General features: G+C 41.7%; 1 protein-coding gene across 4 annotated transcripts; it reads left to right on the top strand.

The window, feature by feature from the left end:
• The first annotated feature begins 281 nt into the window (after positions 1-281).
• INSIG1 (insulin induced gene 1) lies at positions 282-19163 on the top strand. Of its 4 annotated transcripts, none has more exons than XM_037891086.2 (6): positions 282-522; positions 1388-1794; positions 5084-5208; positions 5955-6121; positions 6683-6782; positions 16764-19163. In XM_037891086.2, exons 2-6 carry the CDS (start codon positions 1395-1397, stop codon positions 16791-16793), a joined length of 822 nt encoding a protein of 273 aa, XP_037747014.1. In that variant the 5' UTR covers positions 282-522; positions 1388-1394; the 3' UTR covers positions 16794-19163. The 4 variants fall into 4 exon arrangements, with proteins under 4 accessions (XP_037747014.1, XP_037747013.1, XP_043397496.1 ...); XM_037891085.2 differs by having other exon boundaries at positions 287-543; XM_043541561.1 differs by having other exon boundaries at positions 387-515; positions 1386-1794.
• Positions 19164-20084: the final 921 nt, after the last annotated feature.

Below are 20084 nucleotides of genomic sequence, written 5' to 3'. Positions count from 1 at the left end.
GCAGATCTGCTGTGCATGGGGGCAGACTGCACCATGCCCCCTTGCACAGGCGCATGGAGACTGGAGTTGGGGCAATATCAGAAGCCGCTGGGGGTTGTTCCCTGCTGCTGCTCACCACCACCGGCGCACACCAGCTCGCCCTCTCCCTGCCCCGCCCAGCCCAGCCGCGCGCCCTCTCCGCCCGCTCGCGCGCCACCCAGCAGCCCCGACGCTGCGCAGCTGTCAGCCGAAACGGAAGGCGGGTGGTGTGTCCCGCACGTCATATGGGCTGCCTGGCTCCCATTGGCCGCCGAGCCTCACCAGACTGAATGTTGTTCCCGGCGCCGCGCGGAGGCTCCCTCCCGCCACCGTTCCGAGGGGAGGGGCGGGGGTGAGGGCGGGGGCCGGCTCTCCCTCTGCCTCCGGGGTAGGTCGGGAGCGGGTAACGTGACATCGAGGCTCGCGGCTTATAAACCTTTCCCCAGCCCGCTGCGGCGGCCGGACGGGACGGGACCGGGAGGGAGTCGAGCAGCGCCCCCGCAGGTGGGAGCCCAGCCGGGGCAGGTAGGCGACCCGACAGCCGCGGTGCGCAGTGCCCCTCCGCCCTGGCACTGGAGCTAGGAAATGGGGGGGGCTGTCTTGTCCCCCCTCCCGCCCCCAGCGCGGCTCCTTGTCCGATGGAGGAGGGAAGGGCCTGCCGGGGTAGCGCCGGAGCCCCCTAGTCGCGGGCACTGTCCTGCGGCTCTTGCCCTTCGCGGCACGTGCTGCCCGCGTCCCCTGCAAGGGGCTGCGCTGCCTGCGCCTAGGGGGGCTTGGGTCATCCGGCCGCGCCCGCCTGCTTGCGGACCCCGCTCTCCCGGGGATGCCGCCTGGAGGCGGGTCAGCCCATTCCGGCCTGGGCGCTTGGCCCCTCGCACCCCACTGGGCTGGGGAGGGGCCTGGGGGTAGCTTGTCATCCTGGGGCCCCGAGGGCTGAGAGTCGGGGGCCGGGGTCTACACCAGGCTGCCCCAACGCTGCCTGTTCCCCTGCCCAGCCGGGTGTAGCGCCCTTGACCTTATTGTCTGAGGTGCCCTGAGAGTCTCTCCCCGCATCCCCCTCCCCGTGTGTGACATGTGATGGATTCAACTGCAGAGAAGTGGCTGCACCATCTGGCCTGTTCTTGGCCCTGCCACAGTCTTTCTATGACTTTTGGCAAGTCATTTGACTTCAGTGTTTTATTCTCTAGCTGTAAATAGAGTCTGTGGGTGTTGGGGATCTAAATTAATTTGAGCTCCTCAAATAGTAGGTGCCATAGATATGCAAAGTATTATTGCGTGTGTGTACATGTGTACACATGCACACAAGTGTAGAGGATTTAGGCTTTGGGGCACTAATAGGCACTCTTCTCTGTGTGTGTGTGTGTGTTAGGATCCTGATGGTGAAGCCAATGCCCAGATTAGAGAATTGCACCTGGAGTTGTTCCTGCGCTGCTAGGGGAAGGCATAAAAACCAACTGGGGAAAACTGCTGTTGGACTGGCTGCCAAGGTGGGCGAGATGCTGAGCTCTTCGGTCTCAAGCTCCCCACTGACTTTGGTGGGTCATGGAACACGGACCCCTAGCACTTCCAGTCTCAGTAGCAGCAGCACCAACAGCCTGAACTTGAACCAACACCTGGTGCAACGGAGCTTGGTGCTCTTTGCTGTGGGTGCTTTCATGGCACTGGTGTTGAACTTACTGCAGATCCAGAGGAATGTGACCCTATTCCCTGAGGAAGTCATTGCCACTATCTTCTCCTCTGCCTGGTGGGTGCCCCCTTGCTGTGGGACAGCTGCAGGTGAGTCCCTATAGGTGGCTTGGTCAGCTGCAATGTGAGAGAGAAGGCACTGGCACTGTGGGGGTCTGTGGCCTGTATGTTCTGGGGTTTGGCAGTGGCCACACTTCATGTGTATGTAGTTGGCATGACATCTGGGCTTGGGGGAGAAATAGACTTGGTCCAGCTTTCTCCCACATCCAGGAGAAAACTAATTTCATATCTGGCACAAAGTGCTTCCTGAGCCTAAGCACACCCTTTACAAAGGTGATGTGCTTCTCTTTCAAACTGCCTTGATGTGTACTTGAGGTATGAATACTCTATTCAGCTGGCCAATATTTCAGCAGTGATGTGTTCTGGGGGAATTGGATACCTCTCTACAGACAGCTCTTTAGGGCTTAGGTGATTTCTGCAGGATGTGGAGTATATGGTTTTTCTCCTGGTAGCCTAGAGAAGCGCTCTCCACTTGTTGCAGAGTATTGGGGTATATCCTGGGTGTCCTGTTGTCTGGCAGGACTGTGAACAGTGCTTGGACCTAGTGCAGCAGCGGGCATGGCTCTCATTACTGCTTGCTGTATGATTGGTTCCCCCTGAAACTGGTGAGTCGCAAGGTTCAGTTACTATTGGCTGCCTGAGTGAACATGCCACAGACAGAGAATCGAAAACAAGGAAGTCACATGTCAGTGGGGAATGAGGGAAGCCTTTCTGGCTGCCTTCCCTGTTCTCTGCCTGAAGCAGTGCTACTGCCAGCAGCCACAAGTAACCACCAGAAACTGAGTTCTTGCAAGCTACAGCACAATTTGTAACAAAACACACAATGAAAATAAGAGGCCATTTTGCTGTTTAATTGGAACAAAAATGGGCAGCTGACTGCAGTATTGGTGCTAATAATCTAAGTCCTGCTTTTACCGTACATCTAGTATATACAGATGGCACTGGGGAAAGGATGGGGAGGAAGATGGCAGGTCAAATTAAAAACAAATAAATAAAACCAAGAGATGTTCCCATGACTTTTTTTAAAACACAAATAGAAGAAAAATCTTAAACCTTCCCATGTAGCATCTGCAAGCCAAATGTTATAGCATTGTGCTAGTGCATTAAAGTAAGAGTGAAAATCTGTAGACTCTGGCTTGTGGAAGCTGGAAACACTGAAAACACCGTAACCCGTGAAAAGGAACTATGCTCTTTAGAATTGTTTTAATAATCCAAGTAAAGCATTATTTGCAATATTGACAAGAAAATTTCCTTCTTAAAAACATACCTTTCAATCAATCTTTAAATCTAATATGAGGATAACAATTATACCAGATTACATACAACTTTATTTTCCAACTCTGGCCAGGTATAATCTCACAATCTTATCATTCTTGTAAGAACCCTCTGAAAATGCAAGGTTTTTTTTTAAACAGAGCATTTGTCTTGGTGAGTAAGTGTATATAGCTGAGCGCATCATCATCACTGATAGACCAGAAGTTTTCTTCAGCAGGACTAGATTGTAAGCTTTCATTGAGTTTTGTGCTTTCTGATCAGAGGATGCTCTGCCACCTTAGAGCCCTGGCCTATACCATCCAATGTCCCATCTCCAGCTGTGACCATCCCTGATGCTTCAGAGGAAGGAGATTTAAAACAAACAAACCCCCCCCAGAATACATTTGGGGTTGTGGGGTGAGGGGGTGTCACTTCCTGATCCTTGCAGGTGGCAGGCTGGAATGCTGAAGCATGTTCTTTAGGAAGAAGATAAGACAAACTAGAAGTGAGCCCCAGTGCTGTTGAGACTTGTTCCCTCCCATCACAAGCAACCTGGTCATACAATTGCACTCATAAATTTGTCCAGCTCTCTTAAAACTAAATAAGTTGTTTGCTCCCACAATTTCTTTGCTTTGAAGGGGAGTAGAAATGGGCCATTCTAATCCAATTAGTATTTGTCACTCTGTCACAGGCTTTCAATCTTGGAATCTTGTGTGGGTGGTTACATTGATCTGTTTGCAGGTGTGCTTTGCATTGGGGCATTTGAGTTGTATAGGTGGCAAATCAACTTTTTGAAGAATTGTGGCAGTTGGACCAAGTAATCCATTTTACGCAGGCTCCCTCGTATCACTGACTCATAACAAATTATTGTTTGTAAATTAGGTGTACAATAAGGGTGGCAATTGGTTGTTACTTCTGTCAGTGGTCTAGTACTGCTGGATAGATGTAGCTGAAAGGCCCTGCTGTTGCATGGGTGTAATTGTTAAAGTCAAAATGGGTGAGAACTTAAAAAGTGGATAGTAACAGATCATGAATCCCAGTGATGACCGAACCTGGTTATATTCTAAACACATACATCAAAACCCATGCTTGTAGCTGTTTCCATCACTTCACACTGACTCAGACATTCAAGGCTTCAGAGTGACAATCCTGAAATTTTTTTTTATAGCTAGATGAGGGAGAGTTCCTCTACCCATGGTTTAAGTTCAGGCAGGTATTTATGGTCCTGATCCAAAGTCTATTGACTTCAGTGGACTTTGGATCAGCCCCAAATGTAAGATGCCTGTAACTGAGTCATGCCTATTCAGTTGTCACTGGAGGGTGTCTTGGCTATACTGGATTCTTGAAAGGAAAGAAATATTCTACTCTTCACTTTAATTTAAATTTTTGATAATGTCATTTGTTGACTGTTATGTAACAGGTATCCAGCCAAATAGATACAAAGTGAGTATAAACTGTTACAAAGCGAGTATGAACTGTTACTCTTGGGAGAAGGAAGTCCCTTGACTCTATGGACTTGTCTTCTCTACTGTGTCAACCTTACTTCTGTGCTGGCTTCAGAGCTGGGCAGCCACAAAGCAGCTGTCTGGGTGCCCAGCTCTGAAGGTAGCACAGAAGTAAGGTGGCAATACCGTGACACGCCCCCCTCCTTATAATAGCCTTGTGACTCTATTTTGGGTCAGGCCTCCCAGTTTAAGTGCTGTGTACTTTTACACTATAGATTTCACAGGGGAGACCAGATTTCACTGTCCATGATGTGTTTTTAGCAACCAAGAATTTAGTAGGGCCCTACATATAAAGTGATGAGCCTAACTGCTTAAAAGGCTTTGCCATGCATTTATTTGCTAGACTAATATTGAAATATTGTATAAATTCTATGTACAAGCTTCAGAGTAACAGCCGTGTTAGTCTGTATTCGCAAAAAGAAAAGGAGTACTTGTGACATCGGATGCAGTGAGCTGTAGCTCACGAAAGCTCATGCTCAAATAAATTGGTTAGTCTCTAAGGTGCCACAAGTACTCCTTTTCTTTTTATGTACAAGCTGTCTCTATTTCATTTTTTACAGCTGTTGTTGGCCTGCTGTATCCCTGTATTGACAGCCATCTTGGAGAACCACACAAATTCAAGAGAGAATGGGCCAGTGTAATGCGATGTATAGCAGTTTTTGTTGGTATTAACCATGCAAGTGCTGTATCCTTGAACTAGTTTACCTTTTTGCATGTTTATTTAAATGTTGATGATGAACCACAGTAGCAAGTTTGTCTTAAGAATCTTTCTTCCCATTCATGCTCGAGTGATTTACAGAGGTAAGACTTAATGCTAATAGGAGAGACATGGTCATAGCTTACACAACAGTTGAAGAATGGATACTTATTACTAAATACGTATTTTTAAAATGGATCACATGCTATTCTCTCAGAATTGTAATTCGAGTTCATGCCAACTGAACTGAGGCAACAGTTAAACTTAAAAATATGACCTTTTTGCTACTAAAATGGTCAATTAAGATGGGTTTCTCACCCATGCAAACAGCAATCTCAGAAGTTACTAGTAGTTACTATCCTGGCTGGATGCTTATTGTACTGAAATTCTTAGAATAGCTACTATTCCTGCAGAAAACTTAAATCCACAGAAAGGCGGGAAAGTCTTGGTTTTATAGGCCAAAACTTTAAAAATTGGGATTCCTTAATCTTTGGGTACTTGGTATGAGCAGCCTTGGCCTGATCTTCATGGTTAAGTGCTCACAACTCCAACTAAAAGTCAATAGGCTCTCTGAAAATGAGCTCCAAGGTCTCTCGTTGGGCATCCAGAATTCGTGATCATTCTTAAACTGTCAACTTCCATTTCTTGATGTCTACGTGAGGTATTAAAGTTTTGTCTGAAACCTTTTTCTGTAGCTAAAGTCTTTAAGGAATTGTCCTTAACTTTCTTATCAGAAACTGGATTTTGCAAATAACGTTCAGCTCTCCTTGACTCTAGCAGCATTGTCATTGGGTCTTTGGTGGACATTTGATCGTTCAAGAAGTGGTCTTGGTCTTGGAATTACAATAGCCTTTCTAGCCACTCTAATCACTCAGTTTCTTGTATATAATGGTGTTTATCAGTAAGTATACACATTTAAGACTTGAACTCACCTGACTTCTAGAGAATTCACTTTTTTGTAAAATATGAAAATTACAATAACTTCAGATATAAAGCAAAATATTGAACTTTGAAACCTAAAGAATATAAACAAGTGTAATGCACTATTCCTAAAACAAAGGCAAGGCCAACCATATTGGGACATAAGACAGTGGCATTGCAGCATGCTGCCATAGAGGATCAGTCTTGATTGTGAACTCTTGGAGAAGATTGTACTAAAAATAAGCTCAGTCCTCTCTCCCTCTTCCCCGCCCTCCCCCCACTGACTCTGAAGTGCCATTGACTGGCTCCAGAGGGAGGGGATTGCTAACCTTCTTTGGCTGGAAGCGGCCTTAACCCAACATAGGGCTTTTTTAAGAAAGATGAGGATTATTTCCTCCTGTCACTACTTTTTTTTTATGTGGGTGGGGGGGAATTCTTTGCATTACTGTTATGCTTCTGTACAAGACTATGGGACTATTATGCTTCTATGTAATGGAAATGTAATGTCTTTGTTTTCTAATTGACTAATTTTTTACTTTAGGTATACATCGCCGGATTTTCTTTACATCCGTTCTTGGCTACCATGTATATTTTTCTCAGGAGGCGTGACTGTAGGAAACATAGGAAGACAACTGGCTATGGTAACTGTTGTATAATTAGTATTTGGGTATTCAAAAGGGAAGCGTCCTTCATAGATGTTTGTCCAGGGAGACTGCCTGTGAGGACATGATTCATGAACTGACTAGTAAGCCTTATAGAACCTCCTCCCAAGGACTGAAACTTGAGCATAGAAATCTGGCATGTTGTCACTGGGATGGAATTCTATAGTATTCATTAGGACTAGGCTCTTTCTCCTAATCTGAGTTCTTCCAGTGGCAATTTGAATCATACTGGGTGTCATAGGCCTGATTGGAATCTTAGTATTGTGAAGTGCAGGACCATAGGAGAGATTCTGATGCCCCTCCGCTGACTGTCTTAACACTTAGAGACTAGAAGTTGTGGGGAGGGTAGAAGGTAGAAAGACACTGGGGAGGGAAACCTGCTTTTTTAAAAAAAGAGAGAAAATTCAGTTTTTCATAAAAATGTTGCCCTATATAGCTTTATCTTCATCCTACTATGAAAATACATGGTGTCTTTCTCCTCACAAACATGTAGTTCAGGGCCTACTCCTGCATAACTGTAATTTCACACATGAGGTGATTGTACATGCTGGATAATAGCCTCATATACTTAGTTCTTAAATAGATCTAGTAGAAACTTGCTTTCTTTACAGCACTATTTAACAGTTAAGACATTTTGTCTTGCCTATGGCTTGCACATCAGCTTAAAACCTGCTTGTCAAATGTGTTCTGACATTGATGGATAGTCCTAATTAATACTGCATTGATTTGGCTTCTGTCTCCTTAGCCATAATTCTCTGATCCTGGAAAGCCTCCTCCACTTGACTCTCTCTGCTACCCTGCAATACTGATGTGATTGAGGTGTATAACCTCTCCCAAAAGAAGGGCACAGGGGCTTTCAAGTACATGAAATGTCAGGCTCAATGTTCAAGATTTTAGTAAAGGAGTAGGGGAAGCTGTTGAATGGCATGTGTGTACTAAAAGTAAGTGAAGCTCTAGTGTATGTAGCTTGTGTAACACAATAGCCTCTTATCTCATCCTTTCTACCCTAGCTCTCCAAGTCAGTGCTGGAAAACTATTGTCCTGTTGGTGTGAATAGGGTCATAGTTCAACATACCTTGTAGTATGCTTTGCTACTGAGGTGCTGAACTTGACCGACCCCATCAATGCCTTTGGGACAGTAGTTTTCAACACTGATTTGCAGAAAAGCCAGGTTAGGGAGATTGTTTGACCCCTTCTCTCCAATGTCAAACATCAATTTCTTTAGTGTACAAAGGGCTGTAGGGTCTGTTACTGAACTAATGAGGGAGTCTTGCAGTAAAGAGAGGAAGAATAAAGCACAGTGGAGGTCACTTCCCTTTAGAATTTTGAGGCTACTCACTTATGACACCTGGTCCTGAGTCCCATGGCTATGTTCATGCTCTCAAACTTTTCGGTCAGTATCAAAGTTTGCATGAATTTGCTTTTTAATGTGCAAGACCATTAATGCAATTTTAAAAACCTGTAACAATGTAATCTGTCTCTGCATATATTTTAGTTAGGGTAAGATGATGCTGAACACAACTCAGATGGATAAGAAGAAATGAGCGTTTCTAAAGGGGTGAATGTGATATTTGTTATCTAGTGATAAGAAATCAAAAGCCTAAACAGAAAGATCTGTCAACTCTCTCACTGCTTTAAGTGCAAAATGGATCTTTATTATGGAAGTACCAGTTGCAACACCTTAAAGGCTATACAGATATTGTTAGTGTTTATTTCATGCTGCATTGTGCAACATCTTTATTTAACAGCTGTGATAAAGGAAGTTAGTTGCCTTTGTTCAGATCTGGGGCGGGGGCAGATCAAACTGCAGATATGTTTAGGAGACTCTCCCTTCACACTGGTAATACTACTTAGTTGGCAATGCCGACTAATTACAGAATCAGGGAGGTTGTCAGGAAGAATTCCAAAATTAAAGTTCTAGAAAGAAAGGACAAAACTTGACAGATGTGTTGGTGAGGAGTTACTGTAACAAATGCTATCTGTCATTACCAGAGCTGGTAATTTTCCACTAGAATGACTCTGGAAAACACTGTTTTTGCAAAATGGAAACTTTCTGCATGAAAACTTCAATTTTTCCCAAAAATTCTTTTTCCATTGAGAAAAATTAAAATGACAGCTGTCCACCTGGGAAGTTTCAGAGTAACAGCTGTGTTAGTCTGTATTCGTAAAAAGAAAAGGAGTACTTGTGGCACCTTAGAGACTAACCAGTTTATTTGAGCATGAGCTTTCGTGAGCTACAGTTCACTTCATCGGATGCATAGCATATCGTGGAAACTGCAGAAGACATTATATACACACAGAGACCATGAAACAAAACTTCCTCCCACCTCACTCCCCCGCTGGCAACAGCTTATCTAAAGTGATCCTCAAGTAGAGCCATTTCCAGCACAAATCCAGGTTTTCTCACCCTTCTCCCCCCCCCCCCCCCCCCCCCCCCACACACACATACAAACTCACTCTCCTGCTGGCAACAGCCCATCTCCCTTTGAAACCCCTCTTTATAATGCGCATGATAATCAAGGTGGGTCACCTCCAGCACTAATCCAGGTTTTCTCACCCCCCCTCCCCCCCTTTTTTCCAAAAACCACACACACAAACTCATTCTCCTGCTGGCAACAGCTCATCTTACAATGTGCACAGCAATAATCCAAGTTTAACCAGAACGTCTTGGGGGGGGTTTTGCAGGAAAAAAACAAGGGGAGACAGGCTACCTTGCATAATGACTTAGCCACTCCCAGTCTCTATTCAAGCCCAAATTAATAGTATCCAATTTGCAAATGAATTCCAATTCAGCAGTTTCTCGCTGGAGTCTGGATTTGAAGTTTTTTTGCTTTAAGATAGCGACCCTCATGTCTGATTGCGTGACCAGAGAGATTGAAGTGTTCTCCGACTGGTTTATGAATGTTATAATTCTTGACATCTGATTTGTGTCCATTTATTCTTTTACGTAGAGACTGTCCAGTTTGACCAATGTACATGGCAGAGGGGCATTGCTGGCACATGATGGCATATATCACATTGGTGGATGTGCAGGTGAACGAGCCTCTGATAGTGTGGCTGATGTTGTTAGGCCCTGTGATGGTGTCCCCTGAATAGATATGTGGGCACAGTTGGCAACGGGCTTTGTTGCAAGGATAGGTTCCTGGGCTAGTGGTTCTGTTGTGTGGTATGTGGTTGTTGGTGAGTATTCTTGCCTACAGACAGCCCCCCAACCTGAAGCGAATACTCACCAACAACCACATACCACACAACAGAACCACTAGCCCAGGAACCTATCCTTGCAACAAAGCCCGTTGCCAACTGTGCCCACATATCTATTCAGGGGACACCATCACAGGGCCTAACAACATCAGCCACACTATCAGAGGCTCGTTCACCTGCACATCCACCAATGTGATATATGCCATCATGTGCCAGCAATGCCCCTCTGCCATGTACATTGGTCAAACTGGACAGTCTCTACGTAAAAGAATAAATGGACACAAATCAGATGTCAAGAATTATAACATTCATAAACCAGTCGGAGAACACTTCAATCTCTCTGGTCACGCAATCAGACATGAGGGTCGCTATCTTAAAGCAAAAAAACTTCAAATCCAGACTCCAGCGAGAAACTGCTGAATTGGAATTCATTTGCAAATTGGATACTATTAATTTGGGCTTGAATAGAGACTGGGAGTGGCTAAGTCATTATGCAAGGTAGCCTGTCTCCCCTTGTTTTTTTCCTGCAAAACCCCCCCCAAGACGTTCTGGTTAAACTTGGATTATTGCTGTGCACATTGTAAGATGAGCTGTTGCCAGCAGGAGAATGAGTTTGTGTGTGTGGTTTTTGGAAAAAAGGGGGGGAGGGGGGGGTGAGAAAACCTGGATTAGTGCTGGAGGTGACCCACCTTGATTATCATGCACATTATAAAGAGGGGTTTCAAAGGGGGATGGGCTGTTGCCAGCAGGAGAGTGAGTTTGTATGTGTGGGGGCGGGGGGGGAAGGGTGAGAAAACCTGGATTTGTGCTGGAAATGGCTCTACTTGAGGATCACTTTAGATAAGCTGTTGCCAGCGGGGGAGTGAGGTGGGAGGAAGTTTTGTTTCATGGTCTCTGTGTGTATATAATGTCTTCTGCAGTTTCCACAATATGCTATGCATCCGATGAAGTGAGCTGTAGCTCACGAAAGCTCATGCTCAAATAAACTGGTTAGTCTCTAAGGTGCCACAAGTACTCCTTTTCTTTTCACCTGGGAAGTGTTTGTCAATTTCACTCCCTTCCTGCAGGGAGAAATTGTTCAATTTCACTATTCCCTTCTAGGCAGGCAGCCAGCAAGCTGAAAACTCCATTGTAGTTTTCCTAAAGTAGAATTTTTCTGGAAATTCCTTCCTTTGAAAATATTGCATTTTTTTACTTATGGGAAGAGATTTCCATTTCCAGCCAGCTCTTATTACAATTTTGAGTAATCCATTATCACTAAAAGTTTTTATAAGAAAATGCAAGTGGATGAACTGAAAATGAAATCATGTAACCTGTTCCACTAGATCTTCTCTGATGCTTTTTGGATGATATCAATCTTCTGCTGATCCTGTGTGGCTCACTAGGCACTTTACACCCTTGTAGTAAACAAGAATGGGAGATGGTACAATATTGTAGTTTAAACTAAAGCTGAACAAAGTGGTATTACTTTGTAACAGTGTTCTCTAGTTTATATCCAGGCAGTGAGCCAGTTAAAAGCTCTTGAAATCCTACAAATACTTGTGGTAGATGCTTTTTGGCACTGCTTAAAACAAAAAGCTGTACACTTTTAGAGTTCTTTCAGTGGAAGAAAAGTTGCTTTGTTTGCAATCTCTCAACTCTCTTGTGGTCTGAAGAAATATAATGACCTTCATAAACATGGTTTTGGATAGAAGCTGCAGTGTGACCTCCTGAGGAGGTGTACAACCCATGTGACTATCTACTGCCACACATTGACACTATAAGGCCTCTTCTCCACTAACCAGATTGCTGTACTGCATGCAAATAGCTTAAACATCTTTTATGTAAAAGCTTGCTCTTATTTTGAAATAATTGGAGTAGGCACAGGTATAAGGGAGTTTAAAAATCTATCTTTCGCTGTTCACATTCTGGACCAAAGGAAAATTGAAAGTGAGGGCTTGAGTCTCTGCTGCATCGCACCTTTGTCTAGTCACTTATAAAGGGGTGTGTGTGTGTGAGAAATTCTACCAAATCAGAAAGGTAGCATTTTTATACCCACTTGTGTAGTTTATATGCAAGCAAAGGTACATGGCAATGGTGGAGAATCAAGCCCAAGGCATGTAAGCCTTCACTGGTCTAGAGGTCAGAACTGTACCTTTCTACACTTCCTGATTACTCTAACTTGTAGAAGAGTGTCTTCCCTTCTCTCCCGTCTACTGAATGTTTTGTTAGGTGAAGACCATACACTGTGAGGTAGCTCCAGCTTTCCGATTACTGGACTCCAGAAGATTTAACAAGTATTTTTAACATGTGTAGTGTTATAATTAAATGAGGTGACAACCTGGTACTAGGTGAAGCACCTTAGCCTGAGGCTACAACCACCTCTGATTTCTCTAAACCTAGGCAATAATATGGTTTCCAAAGAGAAGCTGCCACCAGCCCTGCCATGTCTGGAGCTAGTTGCCTAACCAAAGTTGGAGGGCAAAGGCTCTATTTTTGTATTGCTACCATGCTTAGACAGCAAAGGAACTAAGAAATAAAAATGCACCCTATATGTATTATATTTGCTTGGTACCTCTGGAGTGTTTAGATAAAGTTTTTTTTAAAAAAAAAAAACTAGGATGTTACACAACAAAAAATGGTATGTCTTAATCCTAATCTACAGCATCTGTGATTTTTAACCTACCACTGATGACTGGGTGTGAATTCCAGGCCCTACTGCAGTCCATGATAAGTTTCCCTGTCTGGTTCATCCTCTCTCTGTTGTGAAAAATAAACATTACTGTAGAACTGTTCTTGGTGAATTATTCATTTTTAAAATAAATCTGTGTGAATAGGTACCTGTCACTGTCTAAGACAGTTTGTGACCATGTAGAGCCCACACAAGTCCCCTTCCTGGGATTTGGGTTGTACTGGCACAAATTAATACTAAGATCAAAGTTCATCTTAAACCTCTTCTCTGCCTTGGCTGCTCCTAAGGTTCCGCCTGCTGGACTTCTAACTTCACACCCTAGTTTAACTCTAGAGATCCTCTGACCTTTATATGGGGTTGGGGTAATGGAACCATCAGAGTCAGAAGAACTCCAGCATGCTTACTGCCCACTAACAATGTATATGGTTTCAGTCAAACATAGATTGTTTCTCACTAAGCCCTTTTAAAGCGTAATAACCTACTGCAGAACATGTCATCCTATATATCCATAACTTGACTGCTGTGGCTTATCGCACTAAAGGTTGACTGTGTTGTGTAATGAACGTATCCTAGAGTGTTGTTTCTATTGTGAAACTTCACATTCTTTCTGTAATTAAGTGGACTCCTCCCTTTTGCTGAAACTATTTCCTTTGAAAGTCCCATGTCGGACATGGCATGCAAATCTGGCTGCTTTTGTTCAGCACACAAGCTGTGCCTCTGTTCTGTGATTACCTTGCAACAGTAACGTGACCACATGACTGAAGTTTCATAATATAGTTCCCTCTTAATAGGGCTTTCAGCCGTAGACACCTGTCCCTGTTTGCTTATTGGGGGAAAAAATGGTACTTTTGCTCTCTATTTTGAGCACTAGTGGTTATGAATCAGCCACTTTTGACTTAAGAGTAGTTGTTAAACCCTTAAAATAGTGTAGGCCCTCGTTATGCCTGTGAACTCCTACCTGAGTCTTACCTTGAGAAGCATTTGTACTTAGCTGTTACCAGCCTTACAGGGAACCTACCATTGCATCTTAATGTGGCAGGTAGCTGGGCAGTGCTAGAGTCTAGCCTGTGGAACCCATTCCACTTGACATCCCTCACTTAAAACAAACAACATTCTAGAACAAATTCATCCCTGGCATAAGCAAGTGCAATGGGAATTTCGCCTACTTTAGTCAGGGCTGAATTTGGACCCTTTCCCCCCAAAAGTGTGGGTTCATGCACATAGCTAGGCTGTTAAAACATGTTCATTAGTCATCCTCTGTCCACCTCTACTCATTGAATTTATTCTTGCTGTATCTTGTCACTAACCAAGATTGTGAGCTCTCCTAGGGTAGGGATTGTATCTTCATTTGTACAGCACCTAGCACAGCAGGGATCTTATCCCCCAACAGGAGTTTCTCAGTGCTAGTGTAACTTTTGTATAGGAGACCTTCTTATACTTCCCCATAAAATAACTTTGTAGGGCCCTTGTCTCACTTGTTGCAGGAAATTGGAAGGTGTGTAAAATAGGGAACTGCATGATGAGGATGTACTCCTGGTTAAGATTGCTGAATGTCACCCTAGGAAATTGGATTCTATTTCAGCATCTGCCACAGAGTTTGTAACACTAAACAAGTCACTTAAACCAAACTTCTCATAGGTAGCTACTTTTTTTTTTTTCTGGGTGCCCAGTTTAAGACACTTGGGGCCTGTCTTGCAGAAGTGCTGAGTGCTCACAACTACAATTCAAGACAACTAGAGCTGTGTTTTGAACATGTCAGGTGTTATAAAATGCTAAATACTCTGGGAAATTGTCATGTTGGACACTTAAATTAGTTGATATTTTTGTCAATTTAATCCTTAATCTGTGTGCCTCAGTTTCCCATCTATAAACTGGGCATACCACCCTCTCACCTCATGGGGGTGTTGTAAAGATAAATTTATTAATGTTTGTGGTGCACTCAGATGAACACTAAAAAAAGAGCCTGTGAGGAAATGAAGAATTCTGAATTCCTTAAAGGACTTGGATCATGTGCAGTAATTAGGGCCTGGGGTCACACATTGAGTGATGAAAATAAAAAGAAATATTGAATCACTACCTGCTAAGTGAGCACTATCTGTCTTGTGCACTGAATGAAGCAGATTCTGATGGGGGGGGGGGGGGAGGAGGGGGAATGTGATCATGTAAAGACTATTATAATGAATACACACAAGGGGAACCTTAAGTTTGTCACTTCCTAATTTGAGTGCTTTATTTTGCAATATTAACATTAATAGTTTTTTGTGCGTAATTTTATGATGTGCTGTACAGCACTTCTGACTATTATAGTTTAAATCAGTAGTGCTTTGAGATCACTCTTAGTTTCTGCTAATAGAAGCCCCTTAAAGTACTCTATCTGAAGCATAATCCTTTTACTCTTGATACTGTTAATATATACATTTAATTTGGCCCTAAAGAGGAAAACTTACTAGGTTATAAACAATTGCAAACCCAACCTTGGTTCCTTTCACAGGGATATGTCCATTTTCAACACTGATATTCTAGGTGCATCTTGATCTCTCTATTTCAGACTGCCTAGGTTTTAATCTTCCTGGATTACTGTCTGGGAATACTTTGCATTCTGTGAGAACAATGACCTCGAGGACTCTTACTAAAATAGTAGGGGACCACACTAATAGTCCTTTTGTCATATCTTCTGGAGATTTGTGGCACAAGCTCTGTTCCTTGCAGTTCTAGAACTCCCATGGACTGCACTGTTCTGGGTGGGCAGGCCATACAACAGTAGGGCCATGTAGTGTATGGAATCAATATGCAGTTTAACTGCATCAGCAGCTAGTCAGTTTTAGACATGAATCCCCAAGCTAATCCTTTGAAGACAAACCAGTTGTGAAGTGCAAGCTATGTCAAAATATCCAAGGATTTCTCCATCTTTGTACAAAGACTTGCCCTGAAAACTACATTGTTTCCTAGTACAAACATTCCCCTAGAAAGCTTGGTCATGTACGATTGTTTCATAACCCATTTCAATATAGTTAACGTTTGGACGCTACCCCAGAGCATAGATTCTAAGGATAAACTTCTCAGAGAATGCTAAATAATGTTTCCCTGCTATTGTGAGATTTACTGCATGGTACTACCTGACTATGCCATTAGTTGTATTCTTCCTTGACACAAAGTTATGTTTCAAGCCAAAGTTGGAAAACAGTAAGCAGACTTAAAGAAAAAATTGGGGAAGAGTCTACAACAATGGGAGAGAGTGTCAGAACACTACAATGTTAAAACAGAAATCGGCAAATAAGTTTTGACAATGAGCAATTGACACAGACAGTTATTATCAGAATAATGAGATTCATAAAAATGAACACAACTGAGAGCTAAAGCAGATTTGGTGCATTCTATTAGGCTTTAATAGCAAATCAGTTCTACCCAATTCACTATATGGATAGTTCTGTTGTCACTACTTCTGTAGATTGGAATATGTGGCCTCAATTCCGGAAAACACTGTTGAAGTTGGTGGGATTTAAGTGCAAATACATGCTTAAAGTTAAAGCAAAAGGGTTTTCCTGAATTAAAGATGGATGTACTTCTCCCAAATTGGGGTCTGTATAACTAGCTATAATGCTGTATTAAAACTGATGAGAGTTCATTAAGATGGACTATTCTCTGGTCAAAGTTCTGAAGTATTAACAATCTATTCTTAACAATTGTTTTGGGGGAGCTTATTCTAAATGCTACTTATTAAACCTCATTTTTGTAAGCATTACTATGTAGCGCTTATAGTTTAGGTCTAATGAAACTTGCTGTACAACGGGAAAATATCCTTCCCATTTTCAGATGGGAGAAATTAAGACAGAGGTGAAGTGCCTTGTCCAAGGTCACACAGCACATCAGTAGCAGAGCTAAGATTAGAACCCAAGTTTTCTAACTCCCAGGCCAGTGACAAATATAAAGGTCCAAATTTGTTCAAGTTATTTCAATAATTTCTAAAAATACTGGAAACCTTTAGTACAGTAATGTGTACCTCCCTAGATAATGTAAGTCACACAACAATAGAATGCAATATTGTGTACTGTATTAATCACTTCTTTTTCTTTTTTTTTTAACCACAGGGTATTCCTGAGAAACCACACACTGATTAGATCCTTGGAGCAAAAGACATGGTGCCAGTATGAAAACAAAATTAAGAAGATGTGTTCTTGTTTTTGACTGAGGATTATTTTTTCTAAATCTCTATGGGCTCACTGCACAAATGACTTGTGAAAAATATTAATCCATTTTGGAATAGCCAACTGAAATTAACTGCTTATCTTGAAATCTTACCTTGATTTACTGCATAAGCATTTGCGCCTGGCTGTTCTCTCGAAGAATTTAACATCAAGTTACATACAGCAGTTCTGGCTAGGTGGCAGTTTTCCAATTACTAGATTCCAATTTCAGTTATTGAAGCAGCTGCCATATTTCAAAGCCTTGAAACTAAAATTTAATTATAAGCTCTTGTATCAGTGCCCAAAGGAAGTAGATTGATGGTGCTTAAAAAAGGTGAAGTATGGTTTAATAGGAATAGTATTTATCCAAATCTTTTTTTAAAAAGGGTTGTTTAAAAATAAGCGATCTAAATTAAATTAAAAGCATTAGTGCAATGCTTTGAGTTGTATGAAGGAATCATGCCCTTACTTGTAATGCTGCATTGCATTTTTGAAGTAACTTAGTATAGAATCTATAAATCATTTCAGAACAATAGGTGAATTAGACAATCTTGTTTAACGCAAACTGCATGAAACAGCTAAAAGCCCCAATTCTGATAGTTTCATTATAGTTCATCTGTCTGTTTAATACTTCTGTCTGTATCTTGGCCAAAATCTGGCCCCAATTCAATAAGGTACTTGAAGTGTGTGAGTATGCTTGCTTAAAGGTGGGTATATACCTTAGTATTTTACTAAATCTGGGCCTCAGATACGCTGAGCGCTTGCGGTCCCACTGCTACTAGTGGGAATTGCAGGTGCTCAGAATTTGACCCCTATCTTCCACTAAAGGTAATGAAAATACTTGTATTTATTTCCTTGGGAGTGGAATTGGGCCCTATAAAGAGCAGATTATGAGCCTAGTCTTGCTTCCACTTTAGTCAGTAAGAGTTTTGACTGAATTCAATGGAATCAGGCGCAGACCAGGATTGTCACTTACTATTTAATAAATGAAGCAGTTATTAGGTTACTTCTCTGTTCAGTTTTTGGAGAGATCACCACTTTATTTTTTACAACCCTATAAAACTTGCAATCTGTGATTGCCTTGTAAAAAAAAAAATAGTGCTTATGTCACTACATTGAACATTTGGTGTTTCTAAATATTTAGTTCTAGTGAGCACAATGTATACATTTAATAGCTTAGACCACAGTAGAGTTAAATAGCAAGTATTAGGTCTTAAAATGAAAGTGCAATGTACAGTAAAATCTGAGCCTTGTATTCTCTTCAATATTCATTGTTTCTTATGGTATATTAAAGAGAAGGGTTCTGAATTCATTTCAATGCTGCATGGAGGAAAAATTCAGCAATAATTTAACTGGCAAAGTTAGCTTATTGTTGTCCCTTCATTGAACCCAAACTTTCAGAAATACTCCAGTTTTATGGTTATGATATATTGTATACTTTTATGAATTTGCCTTTTGTATTAAGCAATTTTTGTTCATTTCCAATCTTCTGTATCTTCAGATCTAGCCTGTGACATCTGTTTAGAGGCTTAGCCATCAGCAAAAGGAACATTGAGACTAAATAACAGTGTTTGTAATTTTATTTCCTTTTTGAGGGAAATATTAACACTTTGGTGCAGACTTGAAAATCCTGAATTTGAAGGGAAGGGAGTAAACAAAAGTAAAATTGCCTTCAGCTTGAAGATTAGCACAAAAGCTATCTTAAACTGAGCCCAATTCTGATCTTGCTTTAGTGTAAATCAGTAACTCCATTTGCTTCAATGGAATATCACTGGTATAAGGGCCTTTTACTGCAAATATTTATGATAGGAATAACTATAGATAGTCAAATTAAGCTCAGTAGGACTACTGAGAAACTTATGTGCATAAGTGCTTGCAAGATCAAGGCAGCAAGGCCTGAGATCAGGATTGAGCTAATTCATTCAATAAAATGGCTGACTGTGCTATTTGGAGAAACCTGTTAAGTTGAAATAACTGTTGTTACCAATGTCAATGCCTGAATAATCAGATGTGATTAAAGGGCACAATGAGCTGTAAATATATTTGATCAAGACAGCAGTAAGTATTTAAGGTATTTTAAAAGACCAGCTAAATCTGTATGTGTTAGAAATAATGCAGCCAAAAATGTAAGTCAAAAGTTCAGTTTTGCCAATACTTCTAAGTATATTAACCAAAGTGATCAGTTGTGGGAGAGAAATTTGCACTATTCAGGATTTGAACACTTAAAATCTCATTCTTACTGATAAGTTTTCAGTAGTGTGTTTTGTTTTACCTTTTTATTATTAAAGGTTTAAGACCAAGTGACTTATTTTTTGTGGATTTTCTGTAAGAAAAATTTGTTGAACGATTCCAAATGTGATAGCCATTCAGTCATTCATTCTGACTGGCAGAAAGTACTACATCTAACACACATCCTTTTAAAACTCAAATTAAGTGAAATTTTGAGGCAGCTGTCTTTTAAAAATAAAACAAACCATGGTTTACAACTTATTGTGATTGAAGATGGTAAGAATTTTTGGGGGGATAGGGGGACAAAAACCCTTTCCTGTCTTACACAATTCGGTACATCTTTTAATTCTTCTTGGCAGACCAGCATATGTTGCTGGTGTGTGATTTGAATACCAGTGAGAGAATAAATCAATGTGAGGATGGTGCGCCTCACTTCCTTCCAAGATGCTCTAATTCTTCAGCTAAAATCTTCAGACTTTCTGGGGAAAAAACAAGTGTACAATTTAAATTTTCCTTCCCAGTACAATGGTAGGGGAGGTACTTCATTACCATGCACTAAGGAGTGCTCTCAAATTTGCCATATAATGGAATCTCTTGTGAAGGTCTATGCCATATTTGACATACATCAAGGGCAAATTAACTAGTTTACAGTTAACTCAGCTGTGTTTTTGAGATAAGTGCATCATTTGCCTACTCAATAGGTGCTCCATCGCAGCTGAGCAGTGGACCCAATTCTGAGGGAGGCACATTTTCTCATGGGAGACCTGAAGTACTAAGAAACTCATAGTCCATGGTTGATTACATTTATAATGATTAAGAACAATATCCCCTGAAAAGGCAATGGGTACTACTAACCACAGTAGACCTTCACCTGAATCATTTCCTGGAGTATACATACCTTTAAATCAATGACTCTTCTAACAAAAAGCTTGACAAATAGCTCATGATACTGGGTTTTTGTAACTTAAATGTTGCCATAAACATGCTGAACTTGCA

The sequence above is a fragment of the Chelonia mydas genome, chromosome 2 (assembly GCF_015237465.2).
Source record: "Chelonia mydas isolate rCheMyd1 chromosome 2, rCheMyd1.pri.v2, whole genome shotgun sequence".
Taxonomy (NCBI): domain Eukaryota; kingdom Metazoa; phylum Chordata; order Testudines; family Cheloniidae; genus Chelonia; species Chelonia mydas.
This window is presented reverse-complemented; position numbering and strand designations above follow the sequence as displayed.